Source organism: Elaeis guineensis, chromosome 13, assembly GCF_000442705.2.
Source record: "Elaeis guineensis isolate ETL-2024a chromosome 13, EG11, whole genome shotgun sequence".
NCBI lineage: Eukaryota > Viridiplantae > Streptophyta > Magnoliopsida > Arecales > Arecaceae > Elaeis > Elaeis guineensis.
Genome location: NC_026005.2, coordinates 12174584 through 12194726, shown reverse-complemented (window position 1 = coordinate 12194726; position 20143 = coordinate 12174584). Strand labels below are relative to the sequence as shown.

Below are 20143 nucleotides of genomic sequence, written 5' to 3'. Positions count from 1 at the left end.
TAATTTGTCCCATCAAGGTGCAGAGCACGTGATCGCCGTGCTTTGCGAGTCGTGGGCCCCTGGATCCGCCGACGGATTTTATCCGATTGGCCAGCCGGAAGCCGGAGTCCGTGCCCGCGTGCGCGCCAGCTCAGCACTAGGTCACCCAGACCGTGCGGACCGGATCCGGGTCTAAACACTACGAATCCGAAACCCGTCGGGACGTATCGGATTCGGGCGAGGCGACCTCCGCGAGCGGCGATTCCTTCGGCGCTGGCACTCGGGTTTGGACTGCGTACGTCGGTGATGGTCCCACGGGAGCAGACGGACGGTCAGGCGTCTTCTGCTGGGTTGGATCCTGGTTGGGTCCTTGTCGCTGGAAAGTTCTTGAACCTGGACCGAGATCAGAGCCGTCCATCTCGTTGATTTGGCAGGGTGCGTCACACGAGAGCGCAGGTGAGGTTGGTTCACGTGAGGTCTCTGTTTGGGACGCTTCGCACGCCGAGGACGGTCCAAGTGTCACAATGCCAAATACCTTGACCAAGGAAAAGGAAAATTAAAGAAGGCAAACAAGGTTCTAAAAAAAAAAAAAAAGTATGCCTTGCTAATTATTTCACGGGACTTGTTTCAAAAGATCATCCACTAGACCTTGTTTAAAGGTTTATTAAATTATATAATATACCTTTACATGATATCCGTTTGCGACTAATTAATATCAATAAATGCTTAAACTAAGTACAACTACGAGATGGTCAGTTACGATATTGATGAGTCATTGTTGAACTATAGGTCAGCATATATATCAAATATCTCATGATACTTATCTTGTAAATGGTGGCATTGCTCCAAAGTCAAATGTTCATCACGTTATCTGATTTGTTTCCATATAATATCTGTTTGTAAGTGATTTTTCAACCAATGCTGAATTAAATGATGAAAAAGTGAACGGTTATAAAATTGATGTGCTATTAATATTGTTGATAAGTATATGAAAAGTATGTGCTCTTTGATGCAGCATGACCATCTCAAACATCAGAGATGGTGTGGTGAAAACTAAATTTAATAATCTAAAATTTTTATTGAAAAACAATCAAATTTTATTATTTTTTATAATTTTGTATAATTGATTATTCATGCTTATAGTTGTTAACTTAGTTGGTTTTCACCTCGCTCTCCACACACATAGAAAAAAAAAAAAAACAAAATAATAAAAGATATATATTGATTTGAAAAAAATTCTATAGCAGATTAATAATATTAAAAATGAATAATAATAATATCAATAGTGAATTAAAATATCAATACATTATATTGTTTTTTAGCTATCAACAACTTGTTTCTTGAATTCAAAGTTCTAATATTTTCATATTAGGCAGGTTTAAAAAATATGATAACAAATGCCATAAATTAAAAAGCAAAATAAGAAAATAAAAACTATAAGTAGAAACATTGGCCATTTATATCTCAATGCATATTATAAAAAAGAAAAAGAAAGAAAGATTATAATCTAGACGAAGTGCGTATTCTAACTCAGGTTTCATGCAACTAATATCATAATGCATTATTGAGAAAATATTGTTATCTATATATATATATTTTTATGTAGTTCATAAGCAGGTTGCCATGTTTTTTGAGGCTTAAGTATTATTTTATCTCGGATAATTTATTAGAAAATAACTATTCTACAATTTTTTCATGTGCATGTTGCAATGTTTTACTTAGCATACATAAGGCTCCAAATTAGATATAAAAATAAATATATCTATATTTATTTTATTTGATGAATATAAATATAGCTATAGATACTAATCAAATATAAAAATTTATATCCATATTTATTTTAAATAGATACATTATAAATCTGATATCGAAGATATAGATATAAATATAAATATAAATCAGATAAGTAAAATTTGTGATTATAAAATTAAATATATTACTAAATAAATGATAAATCAAATCAATAATATATTAATATAGTTGTATATTTTTTTTAAAAATTTATAAATATTATATAAAATTAAATAAGATTATAAATGAAATTATATATTCGGATCATATAATTGTATATCTATATTTATATCTATTTTTTTAATAAATATGAGTATAAATATAGATATTAATTAAATATTTATATTTATATCTCTCTTCAAAAAAATTGAGATATGAAAATAAACTCAGATGAATTCATCCGATCCATTTTCATCCTCAAGCATACAATTTCAGTGTTCTGTATCCTCACCTTTTTTAAACTATGATAGATGGCTCTAAGAAATCAGTGTGATGTAAAATTTATATTTTTTCAAAAAAATATATAGATATAATTCACCTAGGATATAACATCCAATCAAGATCTTGCATATCACGGTCACAGAAGCAGATCCTTGACATTATTACACTCCAGCCTATGGCTGCTTTTTTTTTTTTTTGTATTGTACACACGCTTTTTTCTCTTGTACTTCTTGACTCAGTAAACAAAAAATAAATGGAACAGACTAAGAGATGAAATTTTGATCAGCAGCAGCCTCTGGTGGCTCGCCAAGTGGTAATGGAAAATAAGGGTGGAAAGGCAAATATTCCTCGACTTGACGAGACTACAAAGTTAGAATTTTGACAAACTCACCCAGCGGTCTAAAACTCAGGCAGTATAAAACGAGAAAAAGACGGAGCTCTGAACCAACCGAAAATATTTCTTACCCAAAAAACCAACCGAAAATATTTCCTACCCAAAAAAAACAAAAAACCAACCGAAAATATTAAAAAGAAGTTTTCTATTTTCAGCAAAAATGAATTAAAGAAATGGCTGCTTCCCAACTACAAGACCCGAACCCGAAACAGATAAATTCCCTCCATCTTTATAAAAGGCAACTCCTCTGTGGAGTTCATTTATTTGTAGTATGCCGAGAGTAAAGGAGACGATCCGGGGGTGTGCACTTGGCGAAAATAAGGAAAGTAGTTATCAAATTCTGTCCGCGAGCAGGAAAACCGGCAATCCCGGCCGAGAGCGGTTTTCTGGGGGAGATTAACGAGAAACAATGGGAGAGAGAAGGGGGAGGGGGGACGCACCCACCAAAGCTAAAGGTGGGACCCTTTTTCTACTATAAAAAGGGCCTTAGGGGGATGGCTTCCTCATCCCATCGCCCCCAACTCCGTTCACTCCGTTTTCTTGATTTGCTTCCTTTATTTCGTTGTTTCTTTTCTCTTGTTTTCCTTTTCTTCTCTCTTTGGGGCGCCATTGGGGTCTCTCGGGAAGGTAAGGGTCTCTTCTCTAGTCTCTGCTTGGGGGGAAGCTCTGGTACTCTGGGCTTATGGGTTTTGGGTAGGTTTCTGCGATTAGGGGGGAGTTGCTGCTCGTTTTCCATGAAACAACTCTGTTTCTGTGCCAACCTGGTGAAAGATTTCGACTTTCTTTGGTGTCGATTTTGTTTTCTCGGAAGAGATCTGTTTCTTTGTGAGTAGTTTGGGCCGGTTGCAGCAAAAAAAACCTGGGCTTTTTCTCTGATCTGGTCAAAGTTTTGGAGTTTCTTAAGCTTGCTGATCTTGTTTGCATGGGAAAGAGACGTTCTTTTCGGATTTTTTTTTTTCGTTGCTTCGGTTGCAGCAAAAAAAAATAAAGAAAAGAAAAGGAAAAAAAAAAAACTCTGTTACGTGTGATCCGGTGTCTTTCGTGCCGATCTTGTTGGAATGGAAAAAGCTGTTTCTTTTCGAGTAGCTTGGTTAGATTTAGGCAAGGAAACTCTGTTGTTTTCGAGAATCTGGTGAAGGATTTCGATTCTTCTTCCTGTCGACTACTGGATCTTGTCTGCATGAAAAAGAGAGCTGTTCTTTCCTAGTAGTTCTGGTTCTATTGCCGCAGAAAACTGTTTCTTTCTCTGATCTGGTGAAAGATTTGGAGTTTCTCTTGTACCGATCTCGTCTGCATGGCTCTTTATCGAGTACTTTGTTTCGATAACGGCAAGGAGCATCTTTTTTTTTTTCTCTGATCTGGTGAAATATTACGACTTTATTTCGTACTGAATACTGATCTTGTTTGCAAGGAACAAAACTGTTGTTTTTGGAGTAGTTTGAATAGATGACGGACAAACACTTTTTTTCCTCCAAAATCTAGTAAAAAATTTAGAGTTCTCAAGCATGGAACTTGTTCGCTTTAAAAAGAGCTGTCCTTTTCTATGAACTTATTCGGCTTTTGTTTCAGTTGGATTCTCTGGTAGATCGCAAGCAGGGGAATGCTTTCTTTTGGGTAGACCAACGTCGATCCTTTTGCATAATCCTGCAAACCGTTCACTAAAATCTTGTAGATCACTGGTCGACTGAAAGAAAAAACTCGTGTTGCCTTCTCAATAAATAGACTAGCTTCGGTCGGTCGTCGCAGAGTAACTGCAAATTTTTTTCTTTCTTCCCACTTTTTAGCAGAGATCTCCTCAGAGTAGTAACGTTTTTCTGCAAGCTATATTCTTTTCTACAAACTTAGTTTGGATCTTGTCTGATTTAAGTTTTCTAGGAGAGTGTAGGCGGAGATCTTTTGTGGAATCTGTGAAGTTTCTGCAAAATATTATAATTTGGTGGCAGATCTGGTTTCTTCTTGATTATTTCTCTAAAAAATTCCTTTTTTTTTCGAACTTCCTATCCGTTTTCTTTTAGATCCGGTCCTCTGTTTCCACAAATATGTCCTTTTTTTTTTTTTTTTTTATTGTGTATAAACTCAGAGTTTGATGGGGAACTGAACTACTTTTTTAAGGCCAAAAATCATATTTTTGCTCTCAATTCATATTGCAATTTGCAAACATCTGCCATTTCTTCTTCTTCTAACTCTTTTCATTACCAGTTGTTCTCTCTCTCTCTCTGTATTTATGTTTATCTCTGTATATATTTTAAATTAAGTTTCTGTAATTAATTCGTAAAAAATTCTAAGTTTCTTAATACTTATCCTTTCCCTTAGCTAAGACAAGTTTTTTCTTTCCTTTTCCCCTTATCACCGTCTTGCTCTCTGATGGATAAGTATGCGCGTTTCCCGTGTCTCTGTCTTCTCTCTTAAAAGCAGTTGATAAAACGTTCAACGTTTGTCGGCTTGAAATCTTTTTCCAAGGAGATCCGGAGAAACCAAAGAAGTGTTATAGTTTTTAGCTAGGAGGGTCTAGTTTCTCTCGTGTTTGGAATGCGATACGGCTTGGGTTGTGTCGGAGAAATAGATCTTTGTTTAGAAAACGCCGTTTGGCACGTGCCACCTTACCTTCCTCTCTAACTCTGACCGCAATTCCTGTTGTTTTCTGGAGCCCATCTCAGTATTGGTGGTAGTTTAAACTATTATGCATTTAATTGACAGCACAAAAAAGAGTCGAAGGAGAGTCTTAATCAACATTTAATTCCCCTGCTCGTATCTATATCTAATTATTTCAGTTTTTAATTTTTACCATTTGTCTCTCTTCTATATTTGATCTCCTTCTGAGATCTGCACTTTTCTCTGCTTGTGGACTTTGGACTTACCTTTTTCTCATTATTTTAATGTAAACATCCCTTTTCATTTGCCTAAGTTCTGGATTTGTTCCATCCTTGATATATTTTTTTTAATCTTTTATTTATTTGCTGCTACCCTTTCTATTGTCTCATATTATCTTTTTTATATTTTAAGATATTTTCAAGTTTGTTTGTATCTGGTGCATGCTTCCATGTCAAAAATTTTAGGCGGGTGCGGAGGGATTTTTAGACTTCTGGGTTTCTAGATTTTCTTCTGGGTGGTCATACTTTGACTTTTCTTTTCCCCAGTCATCCCTCTCAAAATCTTTTTGATAGTAGTTTTGCTTCTAGTTGTTTCTGATCTGATAGATTTTGGTTGCTGTTTTCTTTTTCTTTTTTTTGTTGTGCTGTAGTCTGAGGCTTGAAGAAGGAAGCAAAAGAAGCCATGGCAACCCCTGCTTTGAGCCGCATTCACAGTGTGCGTGAGCGCCTTGGTGACACTCTGTCCGCCCATCCGAATGAATTGGTGGCCCTCTTCTCAAGGTTGTGTCCAACTCGCTTTGTGTTCTATGATTTCTATGGATATTTTTGAATACATAATAATATTTGCTTTCATGATTCTTTTGTCAATCTGGAAGGTTAGATTTAGACATTTGATGGATGTTAAACATACAATTGAATGCTCAAACTGCTTTGGAGACTTCTTTCGATGCTTTTAATGTCTGAGGACCGAGAACAGTGAACTAATCATACCGTTGCAAATCTTATTTCCCCAAAGTTATCTCTTCTTGTTCTTGTAACCTCAATTATTTATGGCATGGATTACCATGCATGATTAGCTAAACCCTTTTGGTTGCGTGATTCAACCTGGATTACTTTAAACAACATTGGTTTTCTTGTGAAATTTATTCTTTAGTAAACATGTTTCGAGAATTTCTGAGGGGTTGTCTGATTGATTGTTCTTTTCTTTGCAGGTTTGTTAACCAGGGGAAGGGAATGCTGCTGCCTCATCAGTTATTAGCTGAATACGAAGCTGTCATCCCGGAAGTGGATAGAGAAAAGCTGAAGGATGGAGTCTTTGAGGATGTTCTGAAAGCTGCACAGGTGAAGAACAGTTGGAATCTACTCCATCATGTTATGCTTAACATCTAAAATCTTGTTCTTCATTGTGTTGTGCATTGTTCTTGTGATACAGGAAGCAATTGTTTTGCCTCCATGGGTTGCTCTTGCTATTCGCCCCAGGCCCGGTGTCTGGGAGTATGTAAGGGTGAATGTGAGCGAGCTGGCCGTGGAAGAGTTAACTGTTCCCGAGTATTTGCAGTTCAAGGAAGAACTTGTGGATGGAAGGTAGGTTATATGAATCCAGTAGATCATTTTCCTCGATTTCTCCATGATAAAACTAATGTATTTTGATTAAATCATCATCATATTTAGTTGAGTAGTGTACTTTTCCTTTCCCTCTTTCAGTGGCCACAATAACAACTTTGTGCTGGAATTGGACTTCGAGCCCTTCAATGCTTCTTTCCCTCGTCCCTCGCTTTCGAAATCCATTGGCAATGGAGTGCAATTCCTTAATCGTCATCTCTCCTCAAAGTTGTTCCATGACAAAGAAAGCATGTACCCTTTGCTTAATTTCCTCCGAGCGCATAACTACAAGGGGACGGTAAGCTTTCTACAACCGTATAATGCATTTATTTGTTTTCTTTCATTTGTTTTCTTCTTCTTTTTTTCTAAAGTTCAAATTAATGAATCTCTGCTTTTATAAATTCTTTGGCCCTGTTAAGAATCTGGAATGAAACATAATAAGAAAACCTCCTATATGATGTGATTAACAAGCTGGACCGAGGGATATGATGAATTTGATCCAATGCAAAAGTATTTAGGATGATCAATTGAATATTTTGCAAGGAATTTAGAAAATGAAGATGTTCACATCAAAACTAGGTTGCTGTTATTTTCTCTAATAAATACTGTATAAATTTAACAGCAGTATATTATACTGTTTCCGGTCAATGATAAGTCTTGATGTTAATCTGCTGTGGATGGTCAAAATTTTAGCAAAACTTTTGCACTGGTGAATGGGGGAAAAAAACCTGTGCCTGGATTTTTTCTGCTTAGGGTCCTGTTTGGACCAATACAATCTAGGCCTAATCCAGCCTGTTTTTATTCAAACCCAGAAAGCAGTTGCAGTGGACGGGCCCGGATCCCATTTCCCAATGTGGGGCTCACTGCAATAGCTCTATAAATATTTATAAAGACATGCCTAGTCTAACCTCATTTAGGTGGTTGTAAAGGCCCACATACATGATTCCTGTGGAATTTTGGGCCCAATTATCCAGACTAGCTCTTACCCCTGTTTGGTGGTACGAAGGATGATAGAGCAAAGATGGCTGAGATAGAGGATGTCTTTCATCTATCTTTTTGTATATTTGGTGAAATAGTGAAGGATGAATAAAAATAATTTTTTCTCTCCTAGGCATAGGAGAAGATAGGATAGATAATATTTATATAATATTTTTATTAATTTTTTTATTAAAAATATTATTATTATCAATTCATAACATTTATTTATATTAATAAAGTAAACAATATATAAATTTATAATCTTTATAATATATAATTATATAAAAATTATATAAATATTTAATTTGATTTAATAAATAATTTAATAAATTAATTATTAAAGAGTTAATTATATAAGTAATTAATTAATTTATAATTTAATTTAAATAGTTAATTAATATTTATATAAATAGTTAATTTAAAAATAATAACTAAAATAGAGAAATAGAAGATAATTTTAATTATTTAATTATAATTGTCAATATTATGTATTAAAATTAAAATCATTAGTAATAAATTTTAATAGTATATGATTAATAGTATATATAAAAATATATATACATAATATGGATGAAAAAAGTGAAGAAATATTATAGTTTTGTCAAAAAAAAATTGAGGGGTAATTTTGTTAATACAAAAATCCATCCATCTTTCTTTACGTCCTTCCAAATTGGGAGAATGCAAATTGGTGGGTCAGGATAGATGGACGATCCCCTTTTCACCCATCCACCCTACAACTTTTTGAACTAGATGGAGGCATCCATCCTTTCAACCTCATCCATCCATCCATCCTCTCATGATCTCAACCAAACATAGAGTTAGTGCTTTCAGTTTGATGCTAAGATCATGTTATATAAATCGTTTGATCTATTGATCTTAATTTGTTGTTGACAAATTTTAAGTTCTGTATTAATTTTATTTATAATATATAAATCATCCAAGTGTTAAACTTTTAATGCATTTCAAATTAATTTTAAGTCCTATGCTAATATTATTGTTATGCCATGCAGTCGATGATGCTAAATGATAGAATTCGCAGCCTTAGTGCTCTCCAGGCTGCACTAAGGAAGGCAGAGGAATATTTGTTGAGTATCCCATCAGACACCCCATACTCGGAATTCAACCACAGGTAAATTCTGTGCCATTATTTCTGTGGTTATTGATGATACTGAAGATTCTTATGCAGTGGAAAATTTGTTAAGTCGTCATAACTGCTCACATTGTTTCCCATTTGCATGATGTTAGATTTCAAGAGCTTGGTTTGGACAAGGGATGGGGTGACACAGCTCAGCGTTGTCATGAGACTATCCATCTCCTTCTAGATCTTCTGGAGGCACCTGATCCGTGTACCTTGGAGAACTTCCTCGGCACAGTTCCTATGATGTTTAATGTTGTCATCCTTTCTCCTCATGGCTACTTTGCCCAAGCTAATGTCTTAGGGTATCCCGACACCGGTGGCCAGGTATAATTCTAAAATAAAATTGAGTTTGACACATATCTGATTTCACTTCTTTAACATTATGTAACTTTAAATATTAATTTGCAGGTTGTTTATATTTTGGATCAAGTTCGTGCTTTGGAGAATGAGATGCTACAAAGAATAAAGAAACAAGGTCTTGATATCACACCTCGTATTCTCATTGTAAGTTCAAATTGATTTCTGGTGGGTTTCATATAATGTTCACTGTTTATTTCCAATATATAGAAATCATGAAGAATATCTTGGTGTCAAGTTGGTAACAATATGAATGGTATGCACCTGTCATGGTCTTTCTGATGCGACTCCCCTATGATTTATTGCAGGTGACCAGATTGCTGCCTGATGCAGTAGGCACCACTTGTGGTCAGCGTCTTGAGAAGGTCCTTGGAACAGAGCACACACACATCCTTCGTGTTCCATTTAGAACAGAGAATGGGATTATCCGGAAGTGGATCTCACGTTTTGAAGTATGGCCTTACCTGGAGACCTATGCTGAGGTACACCTTTCATCAATCTTTCTAAGTTTCCTTTCTGCATTTGTTTCCCATTCAATACCTTTCACTGTAAAATCTTCTTTGCAGCACTTAAAAAGTTATGAAAGTAAATTTATATTGTTTTGCTTTATGCTGCAGGATGTTGCACATGAACTAACAGGAGAATTGCAAGCCAAGCCAGACCTGATAATTGGAAACTACAGTGATGGAAACCTAGTAGCTTCTTTATTGGCACATAGACTGGGAGTTACTCAGGTTTTGATGCTAGAACATCATTGACCCTTGGCTTGCTTAATCGTGGTTATTTTTTCATCTGAATTTAATAATCTTTGTTCCTTCACATGCAGTGCACCATCGCCCATGCCCTGGAGAAAACAAAGTATCCAAATTCAGATATATACTGGAAGAAGTTTGAGAACCAGTATCACTTCTCTTGCCAGTTCACAGCTGATTTAATTGCAATGAACCATGCGGACTTCATCATCACCAGTACCTTCCAAGAGATTGCTGGAAGGTTGTTGTTCATGCCAATAGTGTCTTAATGCACTAAGTTTCTGTTTATATATTAAGATGCAAAAAAAATACCACCATTACCTGACTGGTTTTTTTTTTTTTTTATGTTCTGTTATTTCAGCAAGGACACTGTGGGACAGTATGAGTCTCACACTGCCTTCACTCTTCCTGGGCTCTACCGTGTCGTGCATGGGATTGATGTCTTTGATCCAAAATTCAATATTGTATCCCCTGGAGCTGACATGTCCATCTACTTCCCACACACGGAGCAGCACAAAAGACTCACCTCCCTCCATCCAGAGATTGAGGAGTTGCTTTACAGTCCTGTTGAGAATTCTGACCACAAGTGAGAACCTAGCTACATCACCTGCATGTCTTTCCCTATGTTATTGTTCATTTCAATTATTAACTCTGAGATTCTTGCAGGTTTGTTTTGAAGGACAGAAGCAAACCCGTTATATTCTCCATGGCAAGGCTGGACCGAGTGAAGAACATTACTGGTCTGGTTGAGCTGTATGGCAGGAATCCTCGTCTGAGGGAATTGGTCAACCTTGTAGTGGTGGCCGGAGACCATGGAAAAGAATCCAAAGATCTCGAAGAACAAGCAGAGATGAAGAAGATGTACAGTCTCATTGAACAGTACAAATTGGATGGTCACATCCGATGGATCTCTGCTCAGATGAACCGTGTTCGCAATGGTGAGCTCTACCGGTACATCTGTGACACCAAGGGAGTGTTTGTGCAGGTATTCTTATCTCTTAAAAGTAAAGAAGAAACATGATAGATTTGTTCACATTTGATATAATATTTACTAGGTAGATGACAATTTTTACTCACTCTTTCTTTGTTTTCCTTTGTTCAGCCCGCCTTCTATGAAGCTTTCGGGCTCACCGTTGTTGAATCCATGACGTGTGGACTGCCAACATTTGCGACGTGCCATGGAGGACCTGCCGAAATTATAGTGCATGGTGTTTCTGGCTTCCATATTGATCCTTATCAGGGGGACAAAGCTGCTGAACTGCTTGTAGATTTCTTCGAGAAGTGCAAGGAAGACCCGAGCCACTGGGCCAAAATCTCGCAAGGAGGGTTGCAGCGAATTGAAGAGAAGTAAGCATGATGTTTTCTTTGAGCAACACTCTTTCGTGAATTGAAGGAGGAGCTTGTATGGAAGATTCAAGACTTAAGTCTTTTTATTTTGTGCTCTTCTTGGAATTAATGCAGGTACACTTGGAAGCTCTATTCCGAGAGGTTGATGACCTTATCCGGTGTTTATGGCTTCTGGAAATATGTCTCAAACCTGGATAGGCGTGAGACCCGTCGTTACCTCGAGATGTTCTATGCCCTCAAGTACCGTAACTTGGTAAGTTACAGATCCATTGATGAATCTACTTGATGCTTGAGAGACTTGATACGTTTCCTTCTGACTAATTGTCTGCTTTGTTCCAATCTCTACTTTCAGGCAAAGTCTGTTCCTCTGCATGCTGATGGTGAGATAGCAGCCAACGGCACCAAGTAGTCTGGATAGGAGGCAAGCGCGAGTTCTGTGTTCCGCTTTTTTTTGATTTAATTTAGGAGGAACTTTGCTTTCTGAGTTCTTGTTTGCGCCATTGTTGTTTAGAGCTGATTTTGGGGCAATTTGAGAAGTGTTTGCTGTTGCTTTTTAATTTCCATGTTATGTAAGGCTTAATTGCCATTTGATGCTCAATAAAATAAGTATTATTTTCTTTCTCAAAAAATTGAAAAATTGGGGAAACATGTTGATCCATCATGCTAGAGTTGTGTGCATGGTGACAAGAATTTCCCGTCTTTATGCCATTGAGGCAACATTTTGTGATGGTTGGTTCGTGTCCAAGTTATGTGGTTTCTGATTGATCAGTTGGAGTTGGAATGGTTTGCAGTGGTATAGATCGCCGGCATAACTTGGAGAGCAATGGACAATGCAAAATATCACCAGTTTCTAGAGGTACTCTAGGAAAGTAAAGGGCCATCTCTTCTTTTTTGTCTGCTATATTTTGCAATTAGCCATGCTCTCCCCACCTTGGCCCGCCGTAAAAAACCCTTTCTTGCTTTGAATAAAGTTGCCCCACTGACATGGTTCCAACTTCCTCTGTGATTTGTCTTTCCTGATTTCATTGGCATCAAAGCATGATATCTTTTTTCCTTTTCTTTTTCCCCCCACAATCCTGTAAAGACTATAAATGTCACATCTACAGTAAACATCTACAGTGCCTGGCATTGTTCTTTCTTCCTCTTGTTTCTTTCTTAACCAATCACCTTGATAACACCAAGTGTATTTTTTTTTCCTCAAAATCCTTTGTAAGTTTCTGCAAATAATTAGGAGAAAACTGACTCTTCTCTTTATTTGTTTCCTTGGCATGCTAAAGAGAAGCTGTCTGTTATGGAAGTTCAGTTCAGACATCTCTACATTTATCAACATATACACAAGTTTGTTCTTTTCTCTATTATATAGATTTCCTTATGTGAGTTGTCTGGTGGTGATACTTAAACGTTTAATGGTTGGGTTGGATTACCTATTTAATTAAATGGTGAGGCATGGGTCCAAATTTTTGACCTGTTTAGCAAAACAAGTAGGATTTGGATAGGCAAATTTTTGACCTAATCTTTTACTATGTCTCATCCAACACGACCTGATCATCACCCCCATACTAATGTAATCAGAGGGTTCTATTTTTGTTTTCCTATGAAAATTTCTTCTTTTTATTCTCCATACTAAAAATCTTTTGAATTCATGAAAAATATTCAATTCAGGATTCATGAATCCTCGTATACTCTCCTCATTCAAGTCTCGATGTCCTTACCAAGCCAACAGTCCAAACTTATTCAAATTCAATTGTAAGTACTAGAAATTCAATCTAAACCCATGTTGCAATGCCCGTTACTCCATATAGGCTGTGGGCCGCGTATATCATTTGTCACGATTTGGGATCTCATTTAAAAAGACCAGCTAGACTATGTTATTTGGATCTCTTGGCCCTATATAAATATCTCAGATCTATCTAATGCATAGACGATGTGGGATTAAACATATATCCCACAATATCAGTCTTTCCTTTATCTGGGGTTGTTGTTTTTGGCTTTTATACATCACCATCCTTTTGTTGTTAGATAAGCATCCAATTTCTCTGCGATTTTCTCTATCATCCTATGGAGAAAATAGTTTAAAGAACTTCAGTTTTGGTTTGTTGGTCCTTGAATCTTTTTCCAATAGCTTTCAAAGACTCCAAAGAACTTTGACTTTGAGTCTGGAAGCATTCACTTCCCTTCCTAATGCATCGTAACCATTTCATGCTGCAGAGAGAGCTTTCTGCTCAGAATAGTTGACACCTGCCACCTCTTCAATCCCCAACGTCTGGTTTTTTCTGTAACCAGCCTCTCAGTATTGACGTTGGTCCTTGAATCTTTTTCCAATAGCTTCGAAGACTCCAAAGAACTTTAGCTTTGAGTCTGGAAGCATTCACTTCTCTTCCTACTGTATCATAACCATTTCGTGTTGGAGAAAGAGCTCTTTGTTCAGAATAGTTGACACCTGCCACCCCCTCTATCCCCAACGTCTGGTTTTTTCTGTAACCAGCCTCTCAGTATTGATGTCAACTCAGAAAAGCCTAACCTCTTAGAATTAATGAGAAACAAACTTATTGATGGTATTTTGAGTTTCTGTTCTTTTCAACTGATGCATTGTCACTTGTCAGTTCTAGTAGAGAAGAAACTAAAAAAAATGTTTTTAACAAATATGTAGTTGTATGTAGTCTTCTCAGTTTTGACAATCACGCTCTCGTCTGCCTCTATTCTCTAAATTCTGCAACTTCTCTGCTTGTAGTATCTTAAGCTCTAGTTGAGCAGATTCTGAAGTATTTTTTCTGAAAATTTCCCTTTTTGAATTTGTTTCAATCCTGGGCTTTGTTTGATTCTTGATTATTTTTGGGTTTCTCTTATCTAATTCCTAAGAAATCATCTAATTTACAGGAGTCTTTTATCTGTTTATCGGCTATTATCTGACTATTTATTTGCATGGATAATGGTCAAAATTTCAAAATTGCTGTGTTCAACGCTTTCATGTCATAAAGTCTTGTGCAATGGGCATGTGATTCAGGAAGAGAGTTTCGGATGATTCTTTGTATAGTTAATATCATTCAGTGGTTTCTAATATGTTTGGTTGCTCCTTTCTTTTATGTTTTCATTGAAGTCTGAGGCTTTTTGAGGCTTGGAGGAGGAAAAAAGAGAAGCCATGGCCAATTTTGCATTGACTCAAATCTACACTGTTCGGGAGCGCCATGGTGTCTCTCTTGCTGCACATCCGAATGAACTTGTTGCCCTTTTCTCAAGGTTTTGACTCTTTTTTTGTGTTAATATGACTCTTGTGAAAAAATTTCAGATAGAAAACGATCCTTTAATAACTTGTGTCAAGCTATATGGATTAGAACTAGCCCTCTTTGATTGGTTGGTTGGTTGTTCCTGTTACAGTACCAAGTACCTTTATTCATAGTCTAGTTCTCTTTTTCCATGGTTGTTCCTGTTACAGTACCAAGTACCTTTATTCATAGTCTAGTTCTCTTTTTCCACATGAAAAACTCAGATTTCCAGGTTTCATAATCTTGATCATTTATGGCCTGGACTGCCCTTCTCATTTAGCTATAACCTTCTTGCTCACACAATTTCATCAAGGAGCCACTGGTTTTGTTGCACCAAGCACTGTATGTGCTTTGATTCATATGTATGGGCATGGGTGATGAGAGATATCTGAAATTTTTTTTAAAAATAAAATTTATTCACTGGCTTGTTAGCCAGGGAAAGGGAATGCTGCAATCCCATCAGTTGTTAGCTGAATATGAAGCTGTAATTCCTGAAGCAGACAGAGAAAAGCTGAAGGAGGTGTTCTTTGAGGATGTTCTAAAACATGCACAGGTTCTGCACAGTGAAGACCTGCACCATGTTATCTTCTAACTTGTTGATGGTTCCATGGTGCATTGCCTTTGTGATACAGGAAGCAATTGTGGTACCTTCATGGGTTGCTCTTGCTATTCACCCTGAGGCCTGGAATCTGGGAGTATGTACTGGTAATTGTGAATGAGCTTGCTGTGGAGGAGTTGAGTGTGCCAGAGTACTTGGAAGTTCAAGGAAGAACTTGTGAATGGAAGGTAGGTCATATTGTTCTAAGTTCTAACATTTTCATTCGGAAAAAAAAAAAAAAGTTCTAACATTATCATTTTCCTTGTTCACTCTGTCACTTATGGCCAAGTAACTCCTCTCTCTCTCTCTCTCTATCTCTCTCTTCATCTCTCTGGAAAAGTTACTTGTCTCTTCCTTTTCTCCTTTTCAGCAGCCAGGGTAGCTTCATGCTGGAGCCTTCAATGCTTCTTTTCCTCGTCCCTTGTAGTTGAAATCCATTAGCAATGGATTGCAGTTCCTTAATCGTCATCTTTCCTCAAAGTTGTTCCAAGACAAAGAAAGCATGTATCCACTGCTGAATTTCCTCAGGGCATGTAACTACAAAGGGATGGTAAAATTTTCACTATAACTGCATGATGCATTTGTCTATGATATCTTATTTTCCTAAAATAGAATGAACAAATCACTCCGCTGACTTTTTTTTAAAAAAAAAAAATTCAAGGAAGTATTAGATCAAAAGGACATAACTTTCCTTTTTTTAGCAGTTCTTTTGTCCTTGTAACACTTTGGAACCAACATGAAAAGACATGCAATGTCATGTGTGATTGGTGAAGTTACGATGGGGCATTACTCATAACAATGTATCTTTAATGGGATTAGGATATCAAGAATCTCATCCAATCCAAAACTACTTAGGCAAATCAACTGGAAATCTTAGCTAAAGTTCCTTGCTTTCTACTTTAGATTTTAGTTGAAGAGAGAGAGAGAGAGAGAGAGAGGAGGGAAGTAGAGGGAGAAGGAGAGAGGGCCTCCGAAGGCCGTTGGAGGGTAGTAGCCGAGGTCGCCACGCTGCTTCCAAGTTCGGTGGAAGTTGGAGGAGGGTATAGAGAGGGAAAGAGTGGGAGAGGGAGAGGAGGCTGTTGCAAGCCTCCGGAGGGCCTATAAGGCTGCCGCACGGCCGCCAAGGCCGGTGGAAAGCTAGAGGAGGAGCGGAAATGTAGAGGAGCTCCACCCTCCTCCAACAGCCTTTGGCGGCCTTCTCTCTCTCTTCCTTTCCTATCCTATCTCCGCCCTCCTCTAGCTTCCACCTAGCTCGGCAGTGGCACGGTGATCTAGGCTGCCTTCTTGTGGCTTCCGGAGGCCCCCGCTCTCTCTCTTCCTCTCTTTCCTTCTCCCTCTCCCCCTTATCATCAGTTTCTCATTTCGATTGTAGGAACCATCCTGGTCCGGCCCTGCGGGACTTGATACATCCTGAATTGAACTATTTGGGATGGTTCTGCAAACCTTGTTCAATCCTATTTAGCACTCATCTTTGTCTACATAATTGAGTGAACTTATGCCACCTCTTCAATTTGAATTTTCAAATGGTGCTGTACACATCTGACCCCCAGGTAAGCAGTGTACTTGCCCACTTTGGGCATGGGATTTATCATCATCTTGCGCTGTCTTCTAATTGAAGATCTATTATTGAGTTAGACGTGCACCTGTCTCTGTCTTAACCTTGTTTTTAGATAGTAAGATTTATTCTTAGATTTAACCTTTCTTTTGCTTAAAAACTGATTGTGAAGTTATATGCATATTTGATCTCTAAAAATATATCACATCAAGTTCATTTTTTATAATCTTGAATTTGGACCGAGTATACATCATTTAAATTAGGAAAAAAAATTGCATGAGTATTTCATGGGATGCACAGTGAGCACTGCTTTTACTTTGAAATTGATTGTTACTAGTAGATGAATATGTTCATCACATCTCTTATCAAACGCTTTTATAATTTTCATAATTGATGTCACTGTTTCTTTAAATTTCTTTTTAATGATTTTCATGTTTGGCCACCTGAAGGTTTTGGATTCATTGGACAAAAGGTATCTATGTGAAGGTTCTGCTTAAGTGCTTTATTATGTAGATGGTTTATTGTGGTTTGTGTAATTTGTTGATTTTTTTTCTATCTTCTTGGGCATACCCATTTTCAGGTCCCAAATTTCCAGCTAGGTCTTCAAGCCGGGTACGCGGAAATCTGTCTTAAGTATTATAGTTACTTCTTGATCAAGAAGTATGACCTGTCTGTGATGTTGCAAACTTTTAAGCCCATTTATAATGTCTGAGATATTAAAAGTACGGATTGGCATGGTGAATATGAGATTTGTTGATTGTTTTATGTATTGATCTTAATATTTGTTCACCAAAACTTCTGCAAAGTTACATAAACTGATATGGTAAATCTCGGGTGATACTTCGGTATCCTGCTGGCTGGCGTTTGATAACACATTAGTTTATATTCAAAAGATATATAGAAATAATTTTAGATATACTGTACCCATGAGTGCTTGATACTGGCACAACATGATATCTCAGCCAAGAAGAAAACCAAAAAATTCCAGGTAAAGCCAATATATAAACAACTTGGTCCTGGCTTCAGGGTTTTGCCCCTCTGGCCTCAGAGAAGATGTTTGCCTGTTGTACCCCTTTCTCCTTAAAACTTCACTAGTGTGGATTCTTCTATCTCTGCTGTCTGCGCTCAACCTGTCATCCTGAAAAGTATCTTGGCTGCCATGCGATCCAGCTCTCTTAACACAATCATTTCCACCTCGGTGCTGTCACATTTGCTGCTTGCTAGGGGGCAATTATAGTTCTATTGGGAAACCATGTAGCTCTTAAAAGAGGTGCTAAGGTCAGCATTATACGTTTTTAATCTTCTCATCAAAATTTAGTTATCAAATTCATCAACTTGATTAATTCTGATCCACAACTTGAGAAGATGATTGATGCTTGTTTTCTTCAGCTTCTAAAGCAACTCCTTAAAAATGTTGCATCTTTTACCTCTATTGTGTTCTCTCACGATCGGCTCTTTTTTTTCAGTATCAATGAGGCATGTCTCTTAAAAGGACATGGTGTGTCAACTATGTTAATAAGATATAATCTAATATGCTACTTATTTCTCTCCTTTTTTGCAGGCTACATCCCTCTGACTAGAAATCAATATTTCAGGCCAGTGATGCAAAAGGATTGGATCTGAGAGATTTTGTAGTCTCTGGTCCGATTTCTGTTTTCAATTGTTGTGCAGTAATTAAGGCAGAAGTTCTGCTGCTGGTGAAGAGCCTCAACAACAATTTTGGCTGTCACAAAAGTTGCTCCTCTTTCTATTTGTCCTTATTTTTGAATAATGTACCTGGAGATAGGCTTTCTTGCAAACAAAATGTTGCCACCTTTCTGTTTGTTCTTATTTGTTCTTACTTTCAACTTGGGCCGCTGGTTCCTTCTTTTGCTATTTTGTTCAGTAAATCTGGAAAGGTTGCAGATGTGACTTGTTGTCTATGTGAGACCTGGCTGATTTTAACTGTTGTCCTGCATTTGTATATGGTTCACTCCTATGATCCCCTTTGGTTAATGAAACTTAAATTTTGCATGTTACATGACACCTGAATATTCAAACTTAAACAGGTTTGAACCTGTATCAAGACCATGGTATCTATGGCAGATTTTGCAGGTTGAAAGGGTGTACCCTAGCAACATCAGAACCAATGATTTAAGTTTAGAAGTGCATAAACTGGGAGTTACTCATTAATTCAGGAAGTATAATCATTAGCCTAGTAAATATTCTTCTTGAACAAATCATATGCTTATCTACTCCAAACAATCATCGGTCGATGCGATCGTAGTCGTACATCAAATGTTCCTTCTTGAATGAGCAGATGTTGTATGATAATCACCAAATAATTGCATTACTTTGTGGATGGCGGTTGCATTGCGAGACCTATCTGCACAAACGAGTTGATAATCTCACCACATTTTGATCCAAATGCAAGAGAATCGTCGAAAGAGCTGGTGTGCCATCCATCACTTTTTTTTCATGCACATTGCCTCGAGGTCAACTTAGAGATGGATTTGGATCCAGTGATACAGCCTGATTTTAACTTGTATCCAAAGTTCAAACCCATAGCTTTGTAGGTTGAGCTTTCCATTGACCGGTGGAATTCATACAAAAGGGCAATGCTATGAGGTGGCCATTCCATGCAAATGACAAGCTTCAACTATCGCATTGTATAAAGGGGATGGTGCAATTCACAAGGAATGGTACAATACATACAAGATGGTTGGCACAATCCTTGGAGATGGTTAAATACTGAGTTGGCAGGTCATGAGTCATATGAACAAAGATCACTTTTTCTATGTAATTACCGGCGCTTCATATCGTTTGTTACTTGCAGAACTAGTATTCACCTTGGTGGACCATAACATACTTGATTCAAGAATTACAATGAAACAACAATGAACCCGCATTCGAGTTTGGATCCTCTCGAAGGATAGTTTTGCCATCATAGCCATCCGTATATCATGTAACAAACATGATATATCTGCCCATGCTATACAAGTGATGCCACCTTTGAATACATGGGGCATGATGCATAACGACCATTGTGCAGTACGTGGACGGACATGATTGCAAACAAGACTGTTAAGTCTGATCCCTAAGCTTGAGAGGATCTTTATCCAATGGGACCCAACCAGAAGAAGAAATTATTTCTGACACTACATGCAGCAGCATGGCCATACAAACTATCAATCAAGGCCGTTGATTCCTACGATGATGCATCAAGATATATATTTGATAAATAGGATGTATAGGAATAGTAATTGTTGTTGGCTGCATGCACCGCCCTATGGTGCATTGCAATAAAAAAATTATTAGTTAGAATAATTTTATCTTGTGATCTTGGATCATTCAATGAATGATAAATCAGTGCACCAT

General features: G+C 37.3%; 2 protein-coding genes across 2 annotated transcripts; both read left to right on the top strand.

The window, feature by feature from the left end:
• Nucleotides 1-3078: 3078 nt before the first annotated feature.
• LOC105056682 (sucrose synthase 2) lies at nt 3079-11999 on the top strand. The gene is made up of 16 exons (XM_010938975.4): nt 3079-3232; nt 5847-5976; nt 6408-6537; nt 6629-6780; nt 6901-7096; nt 8787-8905; nt 9022-9238; nt 9323-9418; nt 9580-9753; nt 9889-10005; nt 10098-10264; nt 10385-10609; nt 10690-11008; nt 11126-11370; nt 11485-11623; nt 11723-11999. The coding sequence occupies exons 2-16, from the start codon at nt 5879-5881 to the stop codon at nt 11777-11779; spliced, it is 2451 nt and encodes an 816-aa protein (XP_010937277.1). The 5' UTR covers nt 3079-3232; nt 5847-5878; the 3' UTR covers nt 11780-11999.
• Nucleotides 12000-12138: 139 nt separating this feature from the next.
• On the top strand, nt 12139-18780 carry LOC105056681 (sucrose synthase 3). The gene is given in 8 exon segments (XM_073247930.1): nt 12139-15186; nt 15266-15310; nt 15312-15392; nt 15394-15419; nt 15602-15624; nt 15627-15781; nt 17367-17398; nt 18348-18780. Coding segments are annotated over 8 exon segments (570 nt in total). The 5' UTR covers nt 12139-14997; the 3' UTR covers nt 18367-18780.
• The last annotated feature ends 1363 nt before the right edge of the window (nt 18781-20143 follow it).

Excerpts from the sequence above, each read along its gene's own strand:
- LOC105056682 (XM_010938975.4), top strand. The coding sequence starts at position 5,879 with ATGGCAACCCCTGCTTTGAGCCGCATTCACAGTGTGCGTGAGCGCCTT. Across the intron at positions 9,419-9,579 it reads TCACACCTCGTATTCTCATT|GTGACCAGATTGCTGCCTGA; the intron begins GTAAGTTCAAAT and ends GATTTATTGCAG. Across the intron at positions 11,009-11,125 it reads CCAAGGGAGTGTTTGTGCAG|CCCGCCTTCTATGAAGCTTT; the intron begins GTATTCTTATCT and ends TCCTTTGTTCAG.